The sequence below is a fragment of the Meriones unguiculatus genome, chromosome 19 (assembly GCF_030254825.1).
Source record: "Meriones unguiculatus strain TT.TT164.6M chromosome 19, Bangor_MerUng_6.1, whole genome shotgun sequence".
Taxonomy (NCBI): domain Eukaryota; kingdom Metazoa; phylum Chordata; class Mammalia; order Rodentia; family Muridae; genus Meriones; species Meriones unguiculatus.
In genome coordinates this window covers 25,667,430-25,691,300 of record NC_083366.1, presented here as the reverse complement: position 1 = coordinate 25,691,300, position 23,871 = coordinate 25,667,430, and the positions used below count along the sequence as shown (strand labels likewise).

General features: G+C 43.4%; 1 protein-coding gene across 4 annotated transcripts in view; it reads left to right on the top strand.

Annotated features, from left to right (window-relative positions):
- Pfkp (phosphofructokinase, platelet) overlaps positions 1-23,871 on the top strand; it is a 63,701-nt gene that overhangs the window by 11,935 nt on the left and 27,895 nt on the right. For all 4 annotated transcript variants that reach the window (XM_060372543.1, XM_021657073.2, XM_060372542.1 and 1 more), the window contains exons 2-7: positions 2,103-2,176; positions 16,047-16,124; positions 19,176-19,365; positions 20,875-21,040; positions 22,349-22,393; positions 22,592-22,700. In XM_060372543.1, coding sequence (XP_060228526.1) covers positions 2,103-2,176; positions 16,047-16,124; positions 19,176-19,365; positions 20,875-21,040; positions 22,349-22,393; positions 22,592-22,700 — 662 coding nt within the window. The remainder of the gene's footprint in view (positions 1-2,102; positions 2,177-16,046; positions 16,125-19,175; positions 19,366-20,874; positions 21,041-22,348; positions 22,394-22,591; positions 22,701-23,871) is intronic.

The window sequence follows — 23,871 nt, the reverse complement described above, 5'->3', positions numbered from 1 at the left end:
TTGGCCATCATTGTGAATACAGAGGGGCAGGCAGTTTTGTGTGCCAGGGAGCAGGGAGCCTGGAGAAGCTGAAGGGGTGCAGGGTGTGTGGGTGTGTGTGTGGGTGGGGATGATGCTGACGGTCCCGCAGATGTCACAGGGTTTTCTCACCATCATCAAATAGCAGGAGAGTCCTCAGGGTGTGGCCAGGAGACTCTCCTCCTCCATGCCAGCTTGGGTTTCCCATGTACCTTTGCAGAGGAGGAGCTTGGCACATGTATGCATGCCTTAGCCAAAACAAATTTCTCTTGGCAGAAGACTCTTCAGACATATTGTCGAGTCCAAGAACAAGGATGAGACTGCAGGACTCGGCAGCCGAGCGCCAAGGGTTCTAAGGAAGGGGTGGGAGCTTTCATGGCTGTTGCCTTCTGTGTAATTGCGAGCTAAAAACCAACCACACGGGGTTTCTTAAGCTATTATACCAAAAGGGACTACTCAAATTGTATCTTCAGCTTCTAAAATATGATTTTAACAGAAAGCAAAAGTGAGACTGTGAGTTTACATGATAAAGTTTTTCCTAAGTGATTTGCAGAACTGAAAATGTGTGCTCATATTTGCGTGGTCCTGCACCCATTTCTGTGGAGGCCAGAGGTCTAGTGCCTTCTTTAATTTCTTTCCTGTTTTTATTTGTTTGTTTTTTTATTTTTATTTTTTTCGAGACAGGGATCTGTGTAGCCTTGGCCGTCTTGGACTTGCTCTGTAGACCGGAGTGGTTTGAATTCACAGTGATCCTCCTGCCTCTGCTTCCCTGAGTGCTGTGGTTACGGGTGTGTGCCACTGCGCTTGGCTGCTCCACCTTATTTTTTTGAGACCAGGTCTGCTACTGAATCTGGAGCACACTGACCTGGGAATAGCTAGCCCCCAAGTTCCAGCAATCCTCCTGTCTTCTTCTTGGGAATACAGGCACACTGTGGTGGTTGTCTTTATACATGGTGCCAGGGTCAGAGCTCAGGTTCTCAGGCCTCAGCAGCAAGCACTTTGTGAATAGAGCTATTACCCCAGCTCCCATTTTATCTGTGTACTTATTGAGCGGTCACTTTGTCATCTTCCGCATTGCACCACATCTGCGAGGGCTACATTGTTTTTGGGCATGGTTCTCATGCCTTGACCTTTCTGCTGGGCCTTAGACTCTGAGGCTAAGATGATGCAAAATTTTTCAGGTATTATGCCACTGGCAGGCCACTAAAGCAAGATGTTATCTCAGTGGAAAGTAGAATTGAGCTTCTGGCCTTGCATTCTAACACATTGCTCACTGCTGTTCTTATTTTAAGTGTGGAAAATGTCCCTGGTACCTCTTGAGGATGTATGGAGATTTATAGGAGGCTGGCTTGTTTTACCTTCTCTTCATTTTTATTAAAATGGCAAGATTTGTTTGTATTGCTTTTTTTTTTTGTCTTTTCAAGACAGGATTTCTCTGTGTAACCTTGACTCTCCTAGAACTCTCTCTCTAGACCACACTGCCCTGGAACTCACAGAGATCCACCTGTGCTGCCTACTGAGTGCTGGGATTAAATTAAAGGCGTTCGCCATTACTGCCCGCCTTTTTCACTGCCTTTTTTTTTTTTTTTTAAATCACATTGATTACTAGGGACAAAATAATTACTCAGCTTCTCAAGTCACAGACCCATTGCCCCTTTCACTATTAATTTCTTTGAAGTTGGCCTTCAACACCTGCCCTCTATTTTCTTTAATGATGGGCTGGAGTTGCCCAAAATTTTGAGGTGCAGAGCATACAACTGCCATTGGAGCACTCAGCAGGCTAAGGTTTTGGAATCTCTATTCAGCCTCAAGAGTCTCCAAAATGGAGAATGTACAGCAAGTTGATCAGTGATTATCTGAACTAAAAAATATTCCAGGCTCTTTTATAATGTGAACCCCACCTTTAGATGAACCCCAGTATGCTGGGTACCCTGGTTTCCAATTGCTTGTATTCACTAATCTTCGAGGCATGTGTCCCAGGTAATGAGGAAACAGAAACATAGGCAGCTGAGCGGTTTTCCCAGGTCTTGGTGAAATAGCCTCAAGCTCTCTACTGACAGCTGCTTGTGTTCTTTCCCGTACAGGTATGAATGCTGCTGTTCGTGCTGTGGTGCGCATGGGAATATATGTGAAGGCCAAAGTGTACTTCATCAAAGAGGTCAGTGCTTGCTTCCCATTTGTGCTTTCTCTAGTGGAGGAATGTGTGCTGCCCACTGGCTCAGAGCCCTGGGCTCACAGGTCTGTCTCCTGCTGCCTCCCCTGGCTGAGTACCCTGAAGTGAGGTGTGGTGGTACTGATGGTGGTGAGATAAGACGGCACAAAAGTCACGCGGGTATCAACTTCCTGGTCTTGATAACTGGGTCAATTATCCTGAAGGTGTTAACTGTGCGAGCTGATTTCAAAGACTAGTAAGAGGAAAGACAGCCTTTTTGAGTTTTCCGTCATTAATGTAAAGCCGACCACACCTTGGTACCTGCTCATGTCTTGGCTTCACAATGAATAATCTGGCTGAAATGGAATTTTATTAGTACACAAATAAAAGTGATGTCATGAGTTTGCTTGGAAGTGGATATGACTGAGAGACTCATGTTAACTTGACTCAGTCAAACACGTTTGCTCTCCTGCAGATCTTAGATTTTAATTTTTGTACCTGAATGTGTGTGTGTGTGTGCTTGTGTATGTGATACGAAACTAGAAAGGAGACTGATGAGAAGAAGCACCTAAAGAGGTAGAAAAGGTGATAAAGTGCCTGTGATTTGAGGACAGAGGGAAGATATTAGGAGGGAGGCAGCAAGATGGATAAGAGACTAAGAGGGAAAGGAGAGGAATGGACGAGGAGGAATATGAATGAAAATGCCATAATGAAGTCCATTATCTCAGATCTGTGTTCACTTAGACTAAGACTCTATACCTGAGCACACTGACCCTGCTCTTCCTCTCCTGTGTGTGCGGCTCTGGCAGCTTAGAAATTACGCACTGTGTGAGGAAGGAACCAACGTATACTGAGCCACTTTATTTCCAGAACTATAAGGAAAATCATTCTATTTAAATTTGTAAAATGTAGCGAAAGATGGAGAAGAATTGTGCTGAGGAGAAGATTCTGCGGGGTAAGAGCTTGCTACAGAACCATCAGGACCCAAATGTGAATCGACAGAAGCCTTGTAGAATCCACTGTGGTCACAGACATCTCTAAACCCATTAGTCCTACGATGAGGCCAGAGGCAGAGATAGGGGAATTGCCTTTGAAGCTGGGGTGGGGGTTAATAGCCCATCAGACTTATGTGTGAGATTCCTAAGTCACTGGTCTATTTAGATTATTCGTCATTTCTTAAAAACTCTCCCAACACTTCCAGGTCTACATTACTCTTTAAAATTATGTGTTTTGCATCTCTACCCTGATCTGTAGATGATGGCATCAATCAGTTAAAAGCCATGACCACTGGGATACCTCTGACTCAAGAAGCATTTTCTGAAAGCCCTTCCAGCCCTAGCTTTCAACCCCACTTCCTCCAAAGGTGATGACATCAGATTCAGTCTGAATGCAGCTAGCTGGGGCTTACTAAAACATCTCTCCTTTTGTGAAATGGTTGCACCTATCTATATTCCCTTACCTCATGTGTTTGCCATTTATCTGGGAAACGTTTCTTCGACCCTTGTGTTTTAATTTACTTTCCAAAATCTGTGGCTGTGTGATACTTGTTTATTAGATTTTGGCAGTTTGCAAACAATGGTTCTAACCTTCAGTGCATTCAGACTGTTTTAATATTTACTGTTTGGAGTGTGTGAAGGTCAGATTCTCCTTGTGAATTTCCATGCCTGGGCTCTGATTCTCACTGCTGCCATCCCCTTTCTCTGCTCAGTGAAGCATAAGCACAGATTAGGATCCGTGCCACATGGAGTACAAGCCCTCTTCCACCTCCTTCTTCTTCCCTGAGAGTTTGCTTTTGTGTGTCAGGGTCAATGGGAAAGGCCATTGACTTATCCACTGGGCCACTGGGCAACAGGTGTCACCCCTGTGTTGCAGCTGGACCTTTGCCTTGTTCTCTCTGCTTCTGTTTCAGAGCCTGCCTTTGAGCAGCGAGGTAACTTCTCTCCCACCTTCCCCCAGTGCTCTCTGCCTCTCTCTCATGCCTTGAGCCTTAAGAGAAAATTGCATATTCTGTCCTGAGAGTAGTTCTTAATAAGTAAATGTGCTTTTCACAAGCTCTTTGGGGTTGGAGCAGTGCCAGAAGAGGTTTTCTGTTAAAATTAGCAGTGCTTTTAAATTTGCTAGCGACGCAGAGTCTAAAGAATGCTCCCCCAGGAGCCCATGTGATTTGCACACAAGCCACAGGACTGGTGCCCTCTGCTCTGGCTTCCTGTAGCTGAGTACCTAGCGGAAAGTAGAAGAAAGTTCTGCATGAGTTCTTTGATCTTGCTGGTGGCTCTTCAGGGTGTATTTAGGTAAGGAAGGAAGTTGATTCTGTTATTTCATAGTCAAACCGAATCCTCCCCCAGTCACCATTCTTTGTGTTACTGTGCAGTTCTTTGCAGGGTTAGAAAAAGCTCAGTCCTTTCTAGAAAGAGCTGTGGTCCCCCAAGCTTACTTCAGGGTGACTTAAATCCAAGGATGTTTGCTGTTGGTTGAAGACAATTTTGATAGTCTCATTGTTAGGGGGATGATTGTTTCTGGCATCCAGGTGGCAACAACTGGATCCAGCATAACACCTTTTAAATCGGACAAGGCAGTCATCAACCTTGAAGACTCAGTTGGCCCCGTGTGTCAGTTCCGACAATGTTGAGAAGCCCAAGTTCCAGGAAGAGCCAACTCTGTTTTGAGTGTTGTTTGTTGGGAAAAGACTGGAAGCAGATGGCTGTGTGAGGATGTATGTAACCTTTGCTAGAAACTGGTAAACTCTCAGTGCTTTCTCAGACGCTTACTCTGTGTGTGTGGTTGTTGCGTCTTGTGTGTCTGTACTTTGTTTTTTTCTCATCCTGTCTTGTGACTGTCTGTCTGGGTTCTGGTGATATTTAGGTGACTCCAGACCTGTGTCTGTCTGCACATATTGATGTTCAAACATTTATATGGAGAACACCTGCGGGCCTACAACACAAGACGTTTGATCTTTCTCTTGAGGTTAACCAGATTTGTTCTCTGCACGATCGCTTCTAGAGTTCTCCACAGAAACAGAACCAACAATATATGATCCCAAGACAGGGTTTATTAGATTGGCTTGCTCACTCATACCCCCTCTCCCCCCGCTGGCTGATGAGTTGGGGGAAATGAGTAGATGATCAGTCTGAGGAGCTGAAGTGTCAGTGAGTGAGAGGACAGTGATTCTGTAGGACTTGGTACATGAATAAGGTTCTTTTCTTCAGCAGCAGTAAGCAGTACCTGAGTGTGGAGTGCCATCAATAACTATTGATGTAAAACTTAGGCCTCAGTGTTCTAGTAAATTGAAAAAAGCTGTTGGGCTATATAATTATTATTATTAGCCCTAAGATTATCACGGCGGCATTATCTAACCCGCTGTTACAAATAACAAGATACAGACACCTGTTATTTACCTTGGGCCTGGTAGATACTCCTACCTACACTGTCTGAACCATTTTACCATCCATCTCCCAGCCCCTATCCAATGCCATCCTCCTTAACCATTTTCCCATCTTCCATCCATAATCTTATACATACTTGCTTTTATTCTTCATCTGGGCCTTTTCACGCCATTATTGGAGTCTTTCCTCCTGGCTAACCCACTATCGTCCTTCCTCCTCTCTTCTGCTCCATCTGTCTTCAAAAGCTCTGGAACCTAGCCACACCTACCCCACTCTGCCCTGCCCAAGAATGAACCAACCAGATATAATGTTTTATTCAGGTTTGCACAAACAAGGATGGATATATCCAGTGGGCAGTAACCAGATCTTGAGTGCCAGTAATTAGCATTAGACCAACCACCAACACCTCTGTAAAACAGAACCCTCAAATCTGTAAACTTTTACCTCACTTGCTTGACAGCAAAGCCCTGGTGATCGGTCCGGAATAAGGCTGAATATAATCCTGGCTCAGCCTACCTGGTGTGAGGGGCTGTACCTTTCTGTACAGAAACTGACATGTACAGGGCTGGCATCTTCACTGAGCCCCTGATTACCTAGGGTCACATTTGCAGTCAGATCCACCCTGCCTTTGAAAATTCAAACCTTTAGAATCCTAATATACCCCTTCCAGGGCTTAGGTAAGGGGGATTGCGGATCCATAGCAAGCAGCCCTGGGAATAAACGGATTAGCCCTTTGATCCTGTGTCCTAATTTGACCCATGGGAGTAATATTTGTGCAGGATGTAACGGAGGCAGGAAAGCTTCAGGAGTTCAAAGTCATCCTTGATTACCTAGTGAGTTCCAGACCAGCCTGGGATAAGACCTTGGCTGAAAAAGAATGGGAGTGGAGGAGGCAAGGGAAAAAAAAAAAGCAAAAGAAAAGAGAGAAAGATGGGGAGCTGGGGAGCGGGACGAAGAGAAATGAGATTTCCTGTTTTTCTCCCTCACTGGTAGAAAATATGTGGAAGAGTTTTGCTCACTAACCCCAAAGGGGTTTTTTGCTGGCTGGCTGCAGGGCAGACAGACATGCTTGCCTTTGACTCCATTGGTTTGCGGCCAGGCATGGAACCAAGTCGTGGAGCTGAGGCATGTGACTGAACTGATGCACTCCTGGATGTTCTGAGAATCATGAGCTGACTAGTACTGAGGCTCTCTTCTTAGCCTCACTCAGCACTGTGGGGTTGGGGATAGGATAAATAATTCAGGCCTGGGCAATGGAGGCCTGCGCATTGCAGGGTGTTTAAGAGCATCCTGCTTCTACCCAGTGAATGCCAGAGGCACCTGCTCTCCAGGGTCAGGACAATCAAGATTGTTCCCAGATGGCGCTTTCCCCTGGAGGCTCAATGGCTCTAATGGTTTTAAATTCAACCTGTTTGAACTTAAAAGGTGCCCAGGATTATGCTTTCAAGCACCATTTAGTGATTCTTGCCAACATGCGTTCGTTCGTGTGTCTTCCAGGTTCTCAGCTCACCTAGAACTTTCAAGGTTAACTTTAGTACACAGTTAAAGAGATTAGTATTAATTAAGCAATGGGTTCTTCTTCCCCCTCCTTTAACACCTCCTCCTCTGTTCCTCTTCTTTCTTCTACTCCTCCCTCTATGTTTATCCTCCTGCTCCTCTTTCCCCCCTCCCTCCCTTTTTTCTTTTCTTCTGAAAGCGTGTGAAAAATGTATGAACCCGAAAGCCTGGTATTTCTGGCTAAAGCCTGGCACCTGCTTGGGCTGAGCTCTTTCTCTGGCTGCTGCTTGTCAGCCTGTGGATCTGGGTCAGGCCTGCGTGCGGTGCATGTAGAGGCCTTGGGCTCCATCCCAGGAGAGATGGGAAGGGCTGGTGGGTTAACCTAGATTTTTCCTATGTAATGAGCTGATTATTCATTATTTTCTTTGCTTCCTGTTTGTTTTAAACGCTCTTAAGCTGAGTGTTTTCCCTTAACAGCCCACAGAAGGCCATAACTCCTTAGTAGTGAGAAAACAAGATCCAGGCTGTCCTTGATTAGGTGGGTCCAACCTTGGATAGGAAAAAGTGAAGTTAACGTGCCTCCCCTCCCCCATCATGACTGAAGAAAATAAGCCTCTCGTTGCTTTTAATTGATTATATAAGTTTAATATCCTATTGTTGAATTTTTTTTAAGATTTTAAAAGAACCATTCATAGAGATCTTTGCAAAGAGATAACCCAAATGTCTTATCTTTAAATGAAGGTTTTAACAGTTTGATATTGTACATGGGTAGCCATTTATAAATGCTGTCAGCTCATCTCTCATTGTCCATACCTTGAACAAAGGCCAGGAGAATTCTTACCTGTTTAGCAGATAATCTTATTGCTATTCTAAATTTTAATTCCAAATTCTAAATGTGTTAGATGCAAAGAAATAAGGTACAGGAGAGCTGATACTGCCATGAACTCCCAGATCTACCTAAATGGTACCTTTGTCACCTTCCCTGTGGCTCCAGGGAGAGACTCAAGGGTCTCCGCTGTCCTCATCAGCTCCAGTTGACATGTCTATTTTTGGTTTACACCAGCCTGGCTTTTCATATTGAACTTGAATGATTAGCCTGTCATTTTAGCGTCTCATGTTTCAGGCCCTGAGCACTGTAGCCTGACTTAACATCCTAATAAAGGCGGTTCGAGGCTGTGGAATGTGGCACAGGTGGTAGAGTGCCTGCTTAGCATGCACAAAGCTTTGCCTGTGATCCCAGCACACAGGAGGTGGAGAGCAGGAAGAACAGGAGCCTAAGGTCGTCCTCTGAGTTTAAGGCCATTCTGGGCTGCATGCGACTCCCCAGAAGAATAAAAAAAAAAAAAAAAAGAAAGAAAGATAAAAGTCAAAGAAATGAAAAGAAAGGATTTCTGTGAACTCCTGGATTGGCACCACTTTTTCATTTCTAGTAGAGATTCCTCCCCACTTCTCCCTTTGCTAGAAAGATCTCTCTTGTACTCCTGTAGAACGCACTTCCATCTCCTGGTGTTTGAAGTGAGAAGAGCTAAGCCTGTGGCGGAAAAAGCTGTGAAACCCTTTTCTAGCCTCTGGCTTTTCTTTTTTTTTTTTTTTTAACTAAATTTTTATTTTTTTGTATTAATTATAGTTTATTCACTTTGTTATCCCAGCTGTAGCCCCCTCTCTCCTTCCCTCCCAATCCTACCCTCCCTCTCTCATCTTTTCCTATGCCCCTCTCCAAGTGCACGGAGAGGGGAGGTCCTCCTCCCCTTCCATCTGACCCTAGCTTCTCTGATCTCATCAGGACTGGCTGCATTGTCCTCCTCTGTGGCCTAGCAAGGCTGCTCCCCCATCAGGGGGAGGCCTGATGGGGGAGGCCGTCAAAGAGCCAGCCACAGAGTTCATGTCAGAGACAGTCCCTGTTCCCCTTATTAGGGAATCCACTTGGATACTGAGTTGCCATGGACTACACCTCTGCCTTTTCTTACTCTGAAGTGACACCTGCAGAAAGGTGATTTTGTGCTGTAATCTGGGTAATACTTAAGCTCTTGAAATGCAAGGACACTGCCAGCTGGTAGGATTCCTTGGCTTAAAAAGAGGCCTCAGTATCCGTGTGGACCTTTTTGAAGCATCTCTTGGTTCATTGTTGTCATGAACCACCACTCCTCCTCTGATGCTGGCTTCCACTTCCCCATCAGTGTTTCAAAATTCAAGCAATGTTATCCACCTCTTATTCAAGCACATCTCGGGGATTTTTAACAACCATTTGTGCATCTGAGCTTCCCTAATACCCAAACTAGTTAACCAAACTGAAGCTAATGGCACTGGTGTTGGAGGGTGGAGCTGTATCACATCACCACAGGTTGTCTCCTGTGGAGCTTTTCAACGGCTCACACTTCGAGGTCCAGCCCTTGGACCAGCACGCCTGTTAACCACACTGGTTAAGTTACACTGATTTACAAAAGGCCAGTTCTTACGATCAGCACCTTCCGTTTCCACTGGAACACTGGTTAGGGTATGTCTTGAGTAATGATAATAACTGCAGGGTGAGTACTTTTTTTTTTAAATGCTAGTTCTTAAAGATTTCATATACCATTTCAGACCTGATAATTCCTACAGCCATCAGTGTCATGACCAAGGTTTTAGGTAGTCTAGACACACTTAACATCCTAAATTGCAAAAGAGGATGGGCTGCCCCTACTTGTGCCATCTTCACTGTCATGATGGTGTTCATGGAGAGGCTGAGTGAGTTCCCATTGTGTATGCTGGTATCATAATCAGCCATGTAGATTCGACTGTTAGCCCAGAGCATAGCGTACCTGCCTCCTTCCTGCCGTGGCTGTTAGGTTTATAGCTTTCCTGAAATTGTGCCCTGTTAGTTTTGGCTTAAAGAACTCTAATAACGCCAGAGGACTAAATACATCAAATTAGTGTACTGTACCAGTGGTTTGCTCAGGCTCCAAGCACAGGACCATACAGTGGCCTGCCACGTTCTAATCTATTTTAGAGCTGACCCAGTCTTACCAAGGACAGTTTCTACAGCTTCTTTCTCTATAGGAATTTTCCACAAAGTAATTTTGCCACTGAGTACAATTTTAATGGATGACTTCGGAGATCTTTACTTTAGTTGAGAACCCTGGGAGAGAGGTGATCCGAGAATGCCCGCCGGGTTGGAGAAAGAAACACTATACACGTTCAGGTTCTGCATGGTCCTTTCCTGTGAGCAAAATCAAGCCAAGGTCCTGAATTTGAAAAACCACAGGTAACCTTGGCGTGTGATTCATGCCTGTAACTCTATCAGTCAGGAAGAGGAAGCAGGAGGTTTCCTGTGAATCCAAGGCTAACCTGGCCTCCAGACAAATCTGGGCTGCAGAATGAGATCTTAAGAGTGTGGGGATGAAGAGATGACACACCATTTACTTGTATGTGCATGATTTCAGGGCTGACCACATGGTTTTGCATGACCAATCTGGGGAAGACTTCTACTCTTAGCATTTCTTCTTTGCCTATGGCTTTTTATGTAGGGTGGAGGTCCAGTTTGAGTTCTTGCTTTTCTATTATTGTTCCTATTGAAATTATGTACCCACAAGAGTAATGTAGAGGCTGAGCAGGTTGCATATATACATATATCTAGGAATATATATTTATTGATATACACACAAATAAGTATGACTCTGAGAGAGAGCAGTAGGACGGAAGGGTTATAAGAAGGAAGGGAAAGGAGGAAAATGATGAAATTATAATTATTTTTTGGTTTTGGTTTTCCAAGACAGGGTTTCTCTATTTAAGATCTCTGGCTGTCCTGGAACTTGCTTTGTAGACCAGGCTGGCCTTGAACTCATAGGGCCTAAAGATATGTGCCACCACACCTGGCATGATATTATAATTTAATATATATTTAAATTAAAAAGAAGACACAGTGCTTGCTATTCTTAGAGAGGACTGTGGTTCAGTTCCCAGGACATACTTCAGTAGGCTCACTACTACTTCTAACTCCTGCTGCAGGAGACCTGGCACCCTCTTCTGGCCTCTACAGGTACCTAAAAACCCAGAAATAGAAATACAACACCATCTTTTTTGTTGTTGTTGTTAATTAAAAAAAATTTTATTGGTTACAGTTTATTCACTTTGTATCCCACCTGTAGCTCCTTCCCTCCTCCCCTACCAAGTCTACCCTCCTTTCCTCTGTTCCATCCATACCTCTCAACCAGTGCACTGATAGGGGAGGTCTTCCTCTCCTTCCTTCTGATCCCACTCTATCAGGTCTCATCAGGAGTGGCTGCATTGTTTTCCTCTGTGGCCTGGTAAGGCTGCACCCCCCTGAGGGGTTGGTGATCAAAGAGCCAGCCACTGAGTTCATGTAAGAGACAGTCCCTGTTTCCCATTACTAGGGAACCCACTTGGACACCGAACTGCCATGGGCTACATCTGTGCATGGGTTCTGGGTTATCTATATGAATGATCCTTGGTTGGGGTATCAGTCTCAGAAAAGACTCCTGTGCCCAAATTTTTTGGTTTTGTGGCTCTTCTTGTAGAGCTCTTGTCCTTTCCAGGTCTTACTATTTCCTACTTCTTTCATAAGATTCTCTGCACTCTGCCCAAAGTTTGGCTATATAGGTCTCAGCATCTGCTTTGATACCCTGCAGGGTAAAGACTTTCAGAGGGCCTCTGTGGTAGGTGCCTGACCTGTTCCCTGTTTTCTCCCTCTTCTGATGTCCATCCTCTTTGCCTTTCTGAAATAGGATTGAACATCTTATCTTACCCAGAGTCCTTGATTAGTTTCTGTAGGTATGCAGATTTTAGTATGTTTATCCTATATTATATGTCTAATATCCACTTATAAGTGAGTATATACCATGTGTGTCTTTCTGTATCTGGCTTACCTCACTCAGGATGATCTTTTCTAGTTCCCACAATTTGCCTGCAAATTTCATGATTTCCTTGTTTTTAATTGCTGAACAGTAAGTATTCCATTGTGTAAAAGTAACACAATTTCTGTATCCATTTCTCCATTGAGGGACATCTGGGTTGTTTCCAGGTTCTGGCTATTACAAATAAAGCTGCTATAAACATGGTTGAGCAAATGTCCTTGTTGTATACTTGAGCATATTTTGGATATATGCCTAGGAGTGGTGTAGCTGGATCTTGAGGTAGCACTATTCCTAATTATCTGAGAAAGCACCAGATTGATTTCCAAAGTGGTTGTATAAGTTTACATTCCCACCTGCAGTGGAGGAGGGTTCCCCTTTCTCCACATCCTCTCCAGCATGTGTTGTTACTTGAGTTTTTCATCTTAGCCATTCTGATGGGTGTAAGGAGAAATCTCAGGGTTGTTTTTGACTTGCATCTCCCTGATGACTAAGGATATTGAGCATTTCTTTAAGTGTTGCTCTGCCATCTGATATTACTCTGTTGAGAATTCTCTGTTTAGCTCTGTACCCCAGTTTTTAATTGGGTTGCTTGATTTCTTGGTGTTTAACTTATTGAGTTCTTTATATATTCTGGATATTAGCCCTCTGTCAGTTATAAGGTTGGTGAAGATCCTTTCCCAATCTGTAGGCTGTCATTTTGTTCTGACGACAGTGTCCTTTGCTTTGCAGAACCTTTTCAGTTTCATGAGGTCCCATTTATTGATTGTTACTCTTAGATCCTGTGCTGATGGTGTTCTGTTCAGGAAGTTGTCTTCTGTGCCAATGAGTTCAAGGCTCTTCCCCCCTTTTTCTTCTAACAGGTTTAGTGTGTCTGGTTTTATGTTGAGGTCTTTGACCCACTTGGACTTAAGTTTTGTGCAGAGTGGTAAGTATGAATCTATTTGCATTTTTTTCTCCATGTAGACATCCAGTTAGACCAGCACCATTTGTTGAAGATGTTATCTTTTTTCCATTGTATGGTTTTGGCATCTTTGTGAAAAATCAGGTGTCCGTTGGTATGTGGATTTATTTCTGGGTCTTCTCTTTGATTCCATTGATCCACCATTCTGTTTCTATGCCAGTACCATGCCGTTTTTTACTACTGTTGCTCTATAGTACAGCTTGAGATCAGGGATGGAGATACCTTCAGAAGATCTTTTATTGTAGAGGATTGTTTTAGCAATTCTGGGTTTCTTGTTGTTCCATATGAAGTTGAGAATTTTTCTTTCAAGGTCTGTAAAGAATTGTGTTGTTAATTTAATGAGAATTGCATTGAATCTTTAGCTTGCTTTTGGTTAGATGGCCATTTTTACTATGTTAATCCTGCCAAGCCATGAGCATGGGAGGTCTTTCCATCTTATGATATCTTCTATTTTTTTCTTCAGAGACTGGAAATTTTTTTCATACAAGTCTTTGACTTGCTTGGTTAGAGTCACACCAAGTACTTTATGTCCTTTGTGGCTATTGTGAAGGGTGTTGTTTCCTTAATTTCTTTCTTATCCCTTTTGTCTTTTGTATACAGGAGGGATACTGGGTTTTTTTTTTACTTAATTTTGTATCTAGCCACTTTGCTGAAGGTGTTTATTAGCTGTAGGAGTTCCGTGGTAGAATTTTTGGGGTCACTCATGTACACTATCATATCATCTGCAAATAGTGATACTTTGACTTCTTCTTTTCTAATTTGCATCCCTTTGGTCTCCTTTAATTGTCTTATTGCTCTAGCTAGGACTTCAAGAATTATGTTGGAGAGATATGGAGAGAGTGGGCAGCCTTGCATTGTCCCTGATTTCAGTAGGATTGATTTAAGTTTCTCTCCGTTTAGTTTGATGTTGGCTATAGGCTTGCTGTATATCGCCTTTACTATGTTTAAGGTATGTGCTTTGTATCCCTGATCTCTCCAAGACAACATCTTTAAAAAAAAGAAAGAAAGAAAACCACAGACGTAGAGAACTTTTGATGCCTATTTATTTATTTATTTATTTATTTAGTTAGTTAGTTAGTGAGCAGCTCGTTTTGAACAATGGTTTGGACTAATATAAATATATAGATATAAAACTAGATAGCCTCTCAATATGCCTGTCCTTGAGCATTTTCTGTAGCAGAAAAATGCAGGAATTCACATTGAGGTAGATACCCTACTCATGAGAAGAAACTGATCATTTGCTCATGCAACAACACTTCAGAAAGAAAAAGGCGTGATTTAATTTGAGATGGTAATTTTCCATGTGGCCCTTTAATCTTGAAAAAAAAAATGACATCACTTCAAAAACTACTACATGTTGGCTTGGTTTTAATTTGTTTATGGTGGAGTCAACGGGCAACTAAACATAGTGGCCACAAGGACTCCTGAGTATAGCAGTGCATTTCCTCAGAATCGTTTGGGAGCCACTGATGTCCAGTGTGCTGCTGCTCAGCAAAATTCCGAGCCCATGACCAGTGTTCTCATGGGGGTGAATTACCTGACCGGAGATTTGGTGGAGGGTGGGTTTCATAGAGCCAGCCAGGGTCCTTCAGCACTGATCACCCTCTGAAGTAGAGTAAACAAAGTTGGTAGTGTTTTCTTTCGTTAAAAACCTAGTGTGATTTTAAAGGGCTCAGTGGTTTGCTTTTCTTAGGTGAGTCATGAAACTGGCTTTGACGGCAGAGTACAAAATGGAATTTTAGAAAATGTTTTGGCTCCATTTAGATAAGTGTTTAGCCTGCTTCAATATATAAGAAAAATAAAAAAACAACAACCCTGATCTTACTTTCTACCTAATGAATTAAGGTAAAATTAGATCTCCTAATGTGGCAGTCTCTTTTGAGTAAAAGGCAGCTTAAAGCTGAAGGGTGCAGTTATTTTTCTGATGTGAGGTGAGCACAGTGACTTTGTGAAATGAAAAATGAGTCATTTCCTAGCAAGTCACCATGGGCATAGTGGAGTGGAAGCTTCAAAGGCAACAGTAATTGAGTCATTCTTTTTTCATTAAGAAAAAAAAATTGTTTCCTTGTAACATATGTAGACTATGCAAAATAGTTAAAATTATTATTGCCAAGTAACATGTAAAATGGGTTATAAAGCTTGTGGCACCGTTTGTTTTTCCTAAGAAGCAAAATTCTTTGTAAGAATTAAAATCAATTTTTAAAATGACAAATCAGTATTTCAGGCTGTGCCTAGCACAGAGGAAGTCCCGAATTTAAGGCTCAGCACCAAATAAAACTGGGCGTGCGGTGCAGTGCATGCCTGTAACTCTAGTACTTTAGAGACAGAGGAAGGAGCAGCAGAAGTTCAAGGTCAACCCCAGCTGTAAGTTCCAGGCCAATCTGGGCTGTGTGAGATGACCTTGCATCAACAAACAGACAAAACCCAACATTTACATTCAAAGAATAGGAGGAAAAGGAATGTTTCTGTTTGGTGTGGGGGCATAATTAAGTGGTAGAATGGCCTGTGGTAACTGAGTGAGGAGCAGTTCTGGGAGGGCAGATGCTGCTGTAGAAATACTGTGTTCATTGATCTGAATCCAGCCCTGAGACCATCCCAGGATGCTTTTGGACCTCCAGCTGGTCCTCGCCTTTAGTGGGCAAGCTGGGGACACTTTCTCTCCCGTGTCCTCTTATTTAACTTACCACTCAATGCCAGACCTTATTGCAGTTGGTCTTTGTGTGGGAACTAGGCAGGTCTTCATTGCGTGTTGTATCAAAGTCCCTCAAGGAGTGCAACTCTTGTGTCCTGTTCTTCTCAGAGAGAGTGCTCCTGAGTTATGGCTGCTGCCCTGGCTGCATCCTTCTGGCTCAGAAACATGTGGGTTTGGATGAAGGCACATTTCAGCACAGTGGGGACTAGGTAGGATCTGACACATGAACCCAGGGTGCAACGAGCCCTCCGTTCTACTTGTTCATTCCCTTCCTGGCTTTGTAGAAATGGACTTAGGGAGAGGTCTTTGTTAGTCACTTCTTGATTTCACCACGGTTTAATGCTTTTTATCCAACATTTGCATCACACGGTCTTCTAATAGTCATGTCTGGAAACTAGATTCATTGCAATCCGTGTTTCTATTTTATAATCTGTTGGTCTGTTAATGTAAAGTCCAGCCTCTTTTTAAATAGACTTTTTCCCCCCTTATCCAGGGTTACCAAGGCATGGTGGATGGAGGCGCCAATATCATAGAAGCCAAATGGGAAAGTGTCTCCAACATTCTTCAAGTGGTAGGTGTGACGCCGTTCTTTGTTTCTCTGTATTAAAGTCACTGCTTTAGTTTGAAACATCTTATGCTTGAGCTTAAGTAAGTTCTAAAATGAGTTCGCATCCCGGATACCTAATTATAAACTATAGTTAGTTTATTGTCTTAAACCAGTTATAAGGACAGAAAACACCCATTTCTTGCTGTGTTCCTTATTTTTCTTGTCTCTGTGACAAACATCTGACTGAAGGAAGCCAAGGAAGGATTTATGTGGCTTCATGGCTCAGCGGATGGAATCCTTCATGTCAGAGAGCAAGGTGGTCGAAGAGTCCATGGTGGCAGGCGCCTTGTGGCTGAGCTCCTATCAGAGGAGATTTTTGCATGGTTTGTTACACCTTGGCAGATCAGAAGTAGCACGCTGAAACCGGAAGCCATGGCTATCAGCTTCGAGGCTCTCCCCAGCAACCCACTTGGAATTTTAGCTAGTCTCAGAAAAGCCACAGCCTTCCCAAGTAACATCAGTATTTGAGGACCAAAAGTTCAAACACAGCTGCCTGGGGAGTATGCCTCACATTCAATCTACAGTATGTGTCATTTAATTATTATTACTTTACATGTGTTTGTGTGTGCCTTTGTAAGTGTAGATGCATGTGTGTGTACCTGTGCACAGAAAGGCCAGAAGATGATGTTGGCTGTCTTGGAGCTGGAGTTACAGCCATTTGTAGACTTCCCGGCTTGTTACATGGGAGCTGGATTCAGAACCTGGTCCTCTTGATTATACAGCAAGCGGTCTTAACCACTGAGTCATCTTCCAGGCCCTTTTATTAAGTCTTAAAAATATCAACATGACCTTAACTCAGGAAGTATCTTTGCAATACAAACTTGTATTCATTGTGGTACTTCGAAAAGGTTTTTTTTTTTTTTTTTTTTTTTTTTTTTTTTTTTTTTTTTTTTTTTTTTTTAAGAGCAGACAAATACAGAGGTTACTTTGGTCTGCTGGTGCTGTTTGCTTATTGGCAAATCTCTGAGCCCACTGGGTTTTTATATATCCCTTGGCACAGAGCAAAGCCAAGCCTGGGAAAGATTCTGCCTGGCAGCCCCTAGGGCTGTGGATTTAACAGGGACACTTCATCCCTGTTCTAGCTTGAAGCAGACACAGCTAATTTCTGTGTTGTGCACAAGGAAGAAGTAATTGCTACTGCAGGCAAAACAGTTGCTTGCATTGAATTTAAAAGAAATCTGTCTAGGGAACTTATGCCTCATACGTCCCTAGAACATTTTGGCTTAAGGAAGGGTCCTAATTAGCTGAGAGATAAAGAGATGATGTAGAAAGAAAAGACTTCATACAAAGCTCTTTATTTGTTGCTTGAGCTTTTAAAACCTAAGGACTAATTTCTGACTCACCTTGAGGACTTTTTAATATAAGTAAAATTGGCAAATTCACTCTGAAGGAGCAGAGGGGGTGTGTACTTTCACAAATGTCAAAGACTCTGAGACGGCACCTGGAAATTCCTTATCTTCGCTGTGTACCTGGAAAGAGAGTGAAGGACATTTTGGCACACTCATAATTAACCAAAGTAATGCTTTCAAGGCCAGCACATTCTTGACATAAACATTCCCATTCTGCTGTTGTGATTGAGAGTGGAAAATTGGAAACATATTTGTGATTGAAATATATAAGTGTATATGAGTAAATCTGTAAATGGCTCCTGCAAGCTGATTACTCATACTTTCATCCTGGGGTTTTGGCTACCTTATTTGTCCAATCCTGGTGTCCCTGTGTTTCCTTTCGACTTCCAGTTGTGACAAGTAGCGTCTTATTCTAACTAATCTTTATCAAGTGGAAGTTCGGAGAACAGGCTCGTCGATGCTGTGGGTTTTGGTACTTCCCTCCCCAGGCCTGCCTCTGTGATGTCAGACTGTGTGTTGCCCACCGCACTTTGCATTGCCAGTGTTAACCTAGGATCAGGGTTGGTAGTGAACGACCCTCAGCTTTATTAGTAAATTCTAACTAGGATTTCAATCAACAAAATGGGATTAACTTTCAAGTAAAACTGAATTTATATGGCTTTATAGTTTACAATAAGCTATATACCTACAAATAGAATGGCTTTTTAGTGAGCCTTCTGCACTGAAGCTCTGCCTGCAGCATGGGTAAACGTGGAAACTCCACTAGTCAGAATAAGTTGTCTGAGGGATGGCATCAAGCTTTAAACTGATTCATTATTTCTTTAAAGGAATCTCATTGTTGTAAAATCCTGTTCCCCCCCACACACACTTTGGTTTTGGTTTTGGTTTCGGTTTTTATTTTTATTTTTCCCAAGTGGATTTCTCTGTGCAGCCTTGTTTGCCCTGGAATTCACTCTATTAGAGCAGGTTGGCTTTGACCTCAGAGATCCGCCTGCCCCTGTCTCCCAAGTGCTGGAATTAAAGGTGTGAAATTTAATGAGTGGTGACTTGTGCCTGATGCCACCATCCCCGTGTGACTTATACTTCAGGACACAACAGAGATGGCTGGTTCGCTGAGAGGCACACACAGGTTAACTCTCACTCTTGGATACCGTCCTGACCCACCACGGGGACAACTACTCTAGCACTGTAACTTTAAGTGAAATCACCGAAATTGCACATCTTTCAGATTACTTTGGTTTAGTGACTTGACCCCTGGGAGAGCCAGGTCATAATCAGGAGGCAGGACAGGTTTGCTCTCCATGCATGGCAGATGTCCAGTGGAGTGCTGACACATCTTTCCCTGTCTGTGTACCTGGTTCAGTTCATCCCCTGTTGGGACAGCTTTGACCGAAGAAGCTGGGAGGCTGCAGTGACCCTGTGGACACTTGCTCTGTCCATTCAATTGAAGACTCACTTCCGTCTTTCACGGGCACCGAGCTAGTGTGTTTCTTCATGGATTTCCAGGGTTGCATTAAATGTAGGGCACTCAGCCTTTGACAGTACGCTGTTGGCAGAGATGAAAATGAAGAAAACGTGGAAAGTTCTATGTGCGTGGCGGATCCATGCCTGTGCTTGCTGATCCATTTGCCTTCCGATGAGTGAGCATGATCTATGTCCTTTCCAGGGGGGGACCATCATTGGCAGTGCCCGTTGCCAGGCCTTTCGATCTCGCGAAGGGCGCCTGAAAGCTGCCCGGAACTTGGTGCGCTTGTGTATCACCAACCTGTGCGTGATTGGTGGGGACGGAAGTCTCACAGGAGCCAACCTTTTCCGGGAGGAGTGGAACGGACTTCTGGAGGAACTGGCTCAGAATGGTATGTCACCGTTTTTCTTTCCGATCCTGTTACTGCCTTTCTGAGTTGGTTTCCCTGTTGGTGCATTTCAAGAGCTTGGGAAGTCATACACTGTGCCTTCTTTAAGAAAAACAAACAAACACAACAACGACAAAAAACAAAAACAAGAAGAACAAAAGTTATTTATGATCGGCATGAGCACACATACTTTTGGGCCATCTATTTTTACCCTTAGTTTAGTTTAGCGTTTGAGATGTAGTCTCACCATATAGACCAGAACTGGCCTTAAACTTAGAGCTTGCACTGGCCCTCTGAGTGCTTGGAATTAAAAGTGTGGACCATCTTCATTTTAAGCTGTAGCCGCATGGTAGCTGTTGTTTTACTTCTTATGATTTGGCACCACAGGATTTAAGCCTGTACCTCAGATAAGGGAGTAATGCCAATAAGCCCCACTATGTGCTAAGCACTACTGGCCCCATTTATCAGGAGGCCTGTGGAATGATGAGGATGACAGCAGTCATATACACCGCCGTCTTCCTAGGGGAAGCCAGGTAGCTGTGACCATCATCTGGGTGCATACCAGCCCTTAGGAACCAGCATCTGCATTTCTACTGATCCAGACGTATTCCTCCTGTCATGCTGGGAAGTCTCCAAGCCTATGCTGTCACATGAATCTAATTAAAAGGCATCGATCTGCTTGTACTCTTTTTATTTTTTCATTTTAAATCACTTCCAGTGTTACTCAGGATGTCTGAGAAGTCTATATGAGTTGTTGTGTCTGTCTCTTTAAAGCTGTTATTATTATAGTTCCAGTTCTATATCAGAGATAGCCAGAAAGAGTGTGTTTCTCAAACAGCAAGTTAATGAAAATTGGAATCTACTCAGAAAATAGAGTAGAGATGTCTTAGTACATCTTGTTCTTCTCCTGCCCGATCTAACACCAGCTCACTGGTGACCATGGGTAAGGACCTAAGAACCCCCCCCCAATACCACCACTGTTCTAATTTCATGTATGTGGAAGTAACCTGACCAGGCGTGTTTATCCTGAGGGAACTAGCTGCACACCTCCTAACTAGCTTCAAGGGCATCTTTGAGAAACCTATAGGAAGGTCATCATTCGTTTCTAAAGTACTTCTGAAAGTATGGTGTGTCCTTATTCAAAGTCATTATTGTCAGAGACATTGGGAAGAAAAACTTAAGATTTTAACTTAAACTGCAACATTTGCATCTTTTTTTTGTATCTTTTTTATATTATTTCCAATTCAATGTTCTTGCTAAATAGCAGTGCCAAGTTACATTTTGTGTAATTCCTTCTGTTTTCTCCTGGCTTCTCTTTCCCTTCAGTATGCTGATTCAGGGTGTGTATAGTTTTGGGGGGAAAATTCATTAAAAAAAAAAAAGAAAAGAAAGAAACCAGAGCTCAGGGTACTTGACTTCTGTACCACGGTCATTGCCTCTCCCACCTGTAGAGCACCAGGAGATGCGGCAGCTCGCCCTGGGTATGACGTGTGTTTCTTGTCGCCAATGCAGGTGAGATTGATAAGGACGCCGTGCAGAAGCACTCCTACCTCAACGTGGTGGGCATGGTGGGCTCCATCGACAATGACTTCTGCGGCACAGATATGACCATTGGTACAGATTCAGCCCTGCACCGGATTATTGAAGTCGTTGATGCCATCATGACCACTGCCCAGAGGTAAAAGGACTGACTGACAGACACTAATAGGTTATTTCTGCTGGCTCTGGAACATTCTGAAGATACCGTGCTAGTATTATTCTCAATGAGCTTACAGGGAAGGAAAACACACGGAAAGAAAGTAATTCAAGTCCCCCAAAGGTCTTCTTGTAGAATAATGAAAAAGAGAGCAGCTTCGTGTATTTGGCACTTAGTGAAGTGGGACATAATGTTTTCACTGTTAGGATTCTAAGCTACAGAAGAACCAGGTGGTGAGTAGACCATGAATAGTTCATCTGTAATGACCCAGACACACAGGAGGCATCACTTACCTAGAGCATTATGGAGCTCCTGAAAGCCTTTTTCATGAAAGTCACGTGAAATAATAAGTCCGACAGATGCCTTTTTAGTGAGTCAGCAGCTAAAAGCTTGGAACATTGGAAAACATGTTATTGAGGGAGGCTGGGGCTTCATGGGTCCCTTTTGTGTATATGTCTACTTCTTAGCCACCTCTGACCATTGAACTCTGACACTGGAACATCACATGACCTCTTCAGGCCTGGAAGAGCAATTGGATTTTTCCATTGCAAGGAAAGACAGTGATTATGTGTTGTTGATGGAGCTGATTGGTAGCATTCATGCTCACCTGCTTACATGGATATAGCCAGCCCATGGCTTTATTTTCCCCTCTGTAGATCAATTGGCTGTTTTTAAATTCCCAATTTCCTGGCCTCTCAAGTGCTGAGGTCACAGATATGACCCCAGCCAACCCAAGGCTTTCAGGAGAAGTATCAAACTTAACTTAGTTCAGGATAGGTGCTTTTTAGAAAAGGGAACAGGAAAGCACACTGAAAGTGTAAGAAAGCCTTAGAAACCAGTGATGGGTGTTGTAAAATTTGCAACTATAAGCAGTACTGAGGATGTGGTTTAGTTCATACGGTGCTTGCCTAGCTTTCAGGAAGTCCGGGTTGGATTTACAGTACCCCACAAGCTAGAGGTGGTGGTACATGCCTATAGTCCTGGCATCTTGGATGTGGAAGCAGGAGGATCAGGAGTTCAAGGTCATCCACCCTTGGCTACATAGAGTTCAAGGTCAGCCATGGGGCATATGAGAACATGCTCAGAAAACCCCCCTCCCTACCCCAAATACAGTTATTATTGAAACCTCATTACTCCTTAGGTATGAAATATTTGGAGTGAGGCTTGCTTGGCTTTTGGCCACTTGGTGCCAGCCATAGTAGAGAAGCAGGCTTTCTGTCTGTCTTGGCTGGCTGTGAATGTACTTTTCTTGCTGTGAGTAGTAACATGTGCCCTGTACCTCTTTTCCAGCCACCAGAGGACCTTCGTCCTGGAAGTGATGGGGAGACATTGTGGGTAGGTAACTGCAGACACCATCCTGGTAGGAATGAAACTTAGTGGCATCTCTATGGGAGCTCTGCACCATGCATTGCAACAGGTCTCAGAGCACCAAGAATCTCCTGCCCAAGGTTGCCTCTGAGCATAGGTGGGCACACTAGCCTTGCAAGCATGCTTCTGGCACCCTGTGTATTGATTACTCTTTTTCCCTCATAGGTACTTGGCCTTGGTGACTGCCTTGGCTTGTGGTGCTGACTGGTTGTTCCTTCCAGAGTCTCCACCAGAGGATGGCTGGGAGGAAAACATGTGCCTCAAACTCACAGAGGTAACTGGGACTCTGGATACATTGCTGGAGTCAGGATCCACAAGGTCCTTTGGGGTGGCCAGTTTGGATGTCTTTTTCAAACACTTGAAAACTTGTAAAATGAGGTCGTAAATGAGGTCAAGCTTGTTGCCAAGGATCTGCCTATGTAGCCTGATGTTGCCAGGGAGAAACAGCCGGAACTGTTACTGTCTTTCATCCAGTTCTGTTTCTAAGTGGCTTGTTCGTCATGACATGAGCTCATGGTTAAATGAAATGAAATCAGTGCTACAGAGACAACCCTTGTTTGCTATTCAAGACTTTCTCATCAGAAACCAGACAGACCTGTGGTATACTCTTTGTTTTCTTTTGTTTTTTCAAGACATGGTTTCCCTGTGTAGCCTTGGCTATCCTGGACTCGCTTTTTAAACCAGGCTGGCCACGAACTCATAGAGATCCATCTCATAGAGATCCATCTGTCTTTGCCTCCACAAGTGCTAGGATTACAGGTGTACACTACCAAATCCGGCTCTGTGTTGCACTCTTGTTTTAAATCCTGTTTTAAATCTCCCAAATGGGATGAGGTGTTGTGCCATTTCTTTCCATAGTGTGTGGGGATTTTAGGGTCTTTAATCTTGATTCGTGTTCCTCTCTTCCTCTGTCAAGAGTTTGTTGTAGTTGTCTTTCCCAGTATAGTTACTTACTAAGTTATACCTTCACAGGGGTATGATGGCATACCTCATACAAAAACAGTGTGGGAGGGCCCCTTTAAGATCCTGCTTAGCTTTCGGGGCAGCGATCTTAATATGTAGGTTAATTTTCTCTCCCTTATTTTTGAGGCAATCTTATCACTGATCTACAAGAAAATTATATAAGCATTGTATCACAGACCGATTTTATTTTTAGTCAGCAAGCACATAAGCAGTGTCTGGAAAAGGCTGCATGTGTGTGCGCAAGAAAATGTTGCTTTTGAGTAGCAGTCTCAAAGGAGGAATGTAATTCAAGTCAGTTTTCCTGAAACAAAAAGCCATGTGAACAGCTATTGATTAAAGCTATATCATAGTGAGAAAAAGCTTCCTTTGGAGGGTCAATACCCTAACTTGAAATAAGCTGCTGATAGTGGGGGTGGGGTGGGGATGGGGATGGCCAAAATGTAGCTGTTACCTCTGGGAGGGGGTTTCCTTTGCTTTGATCC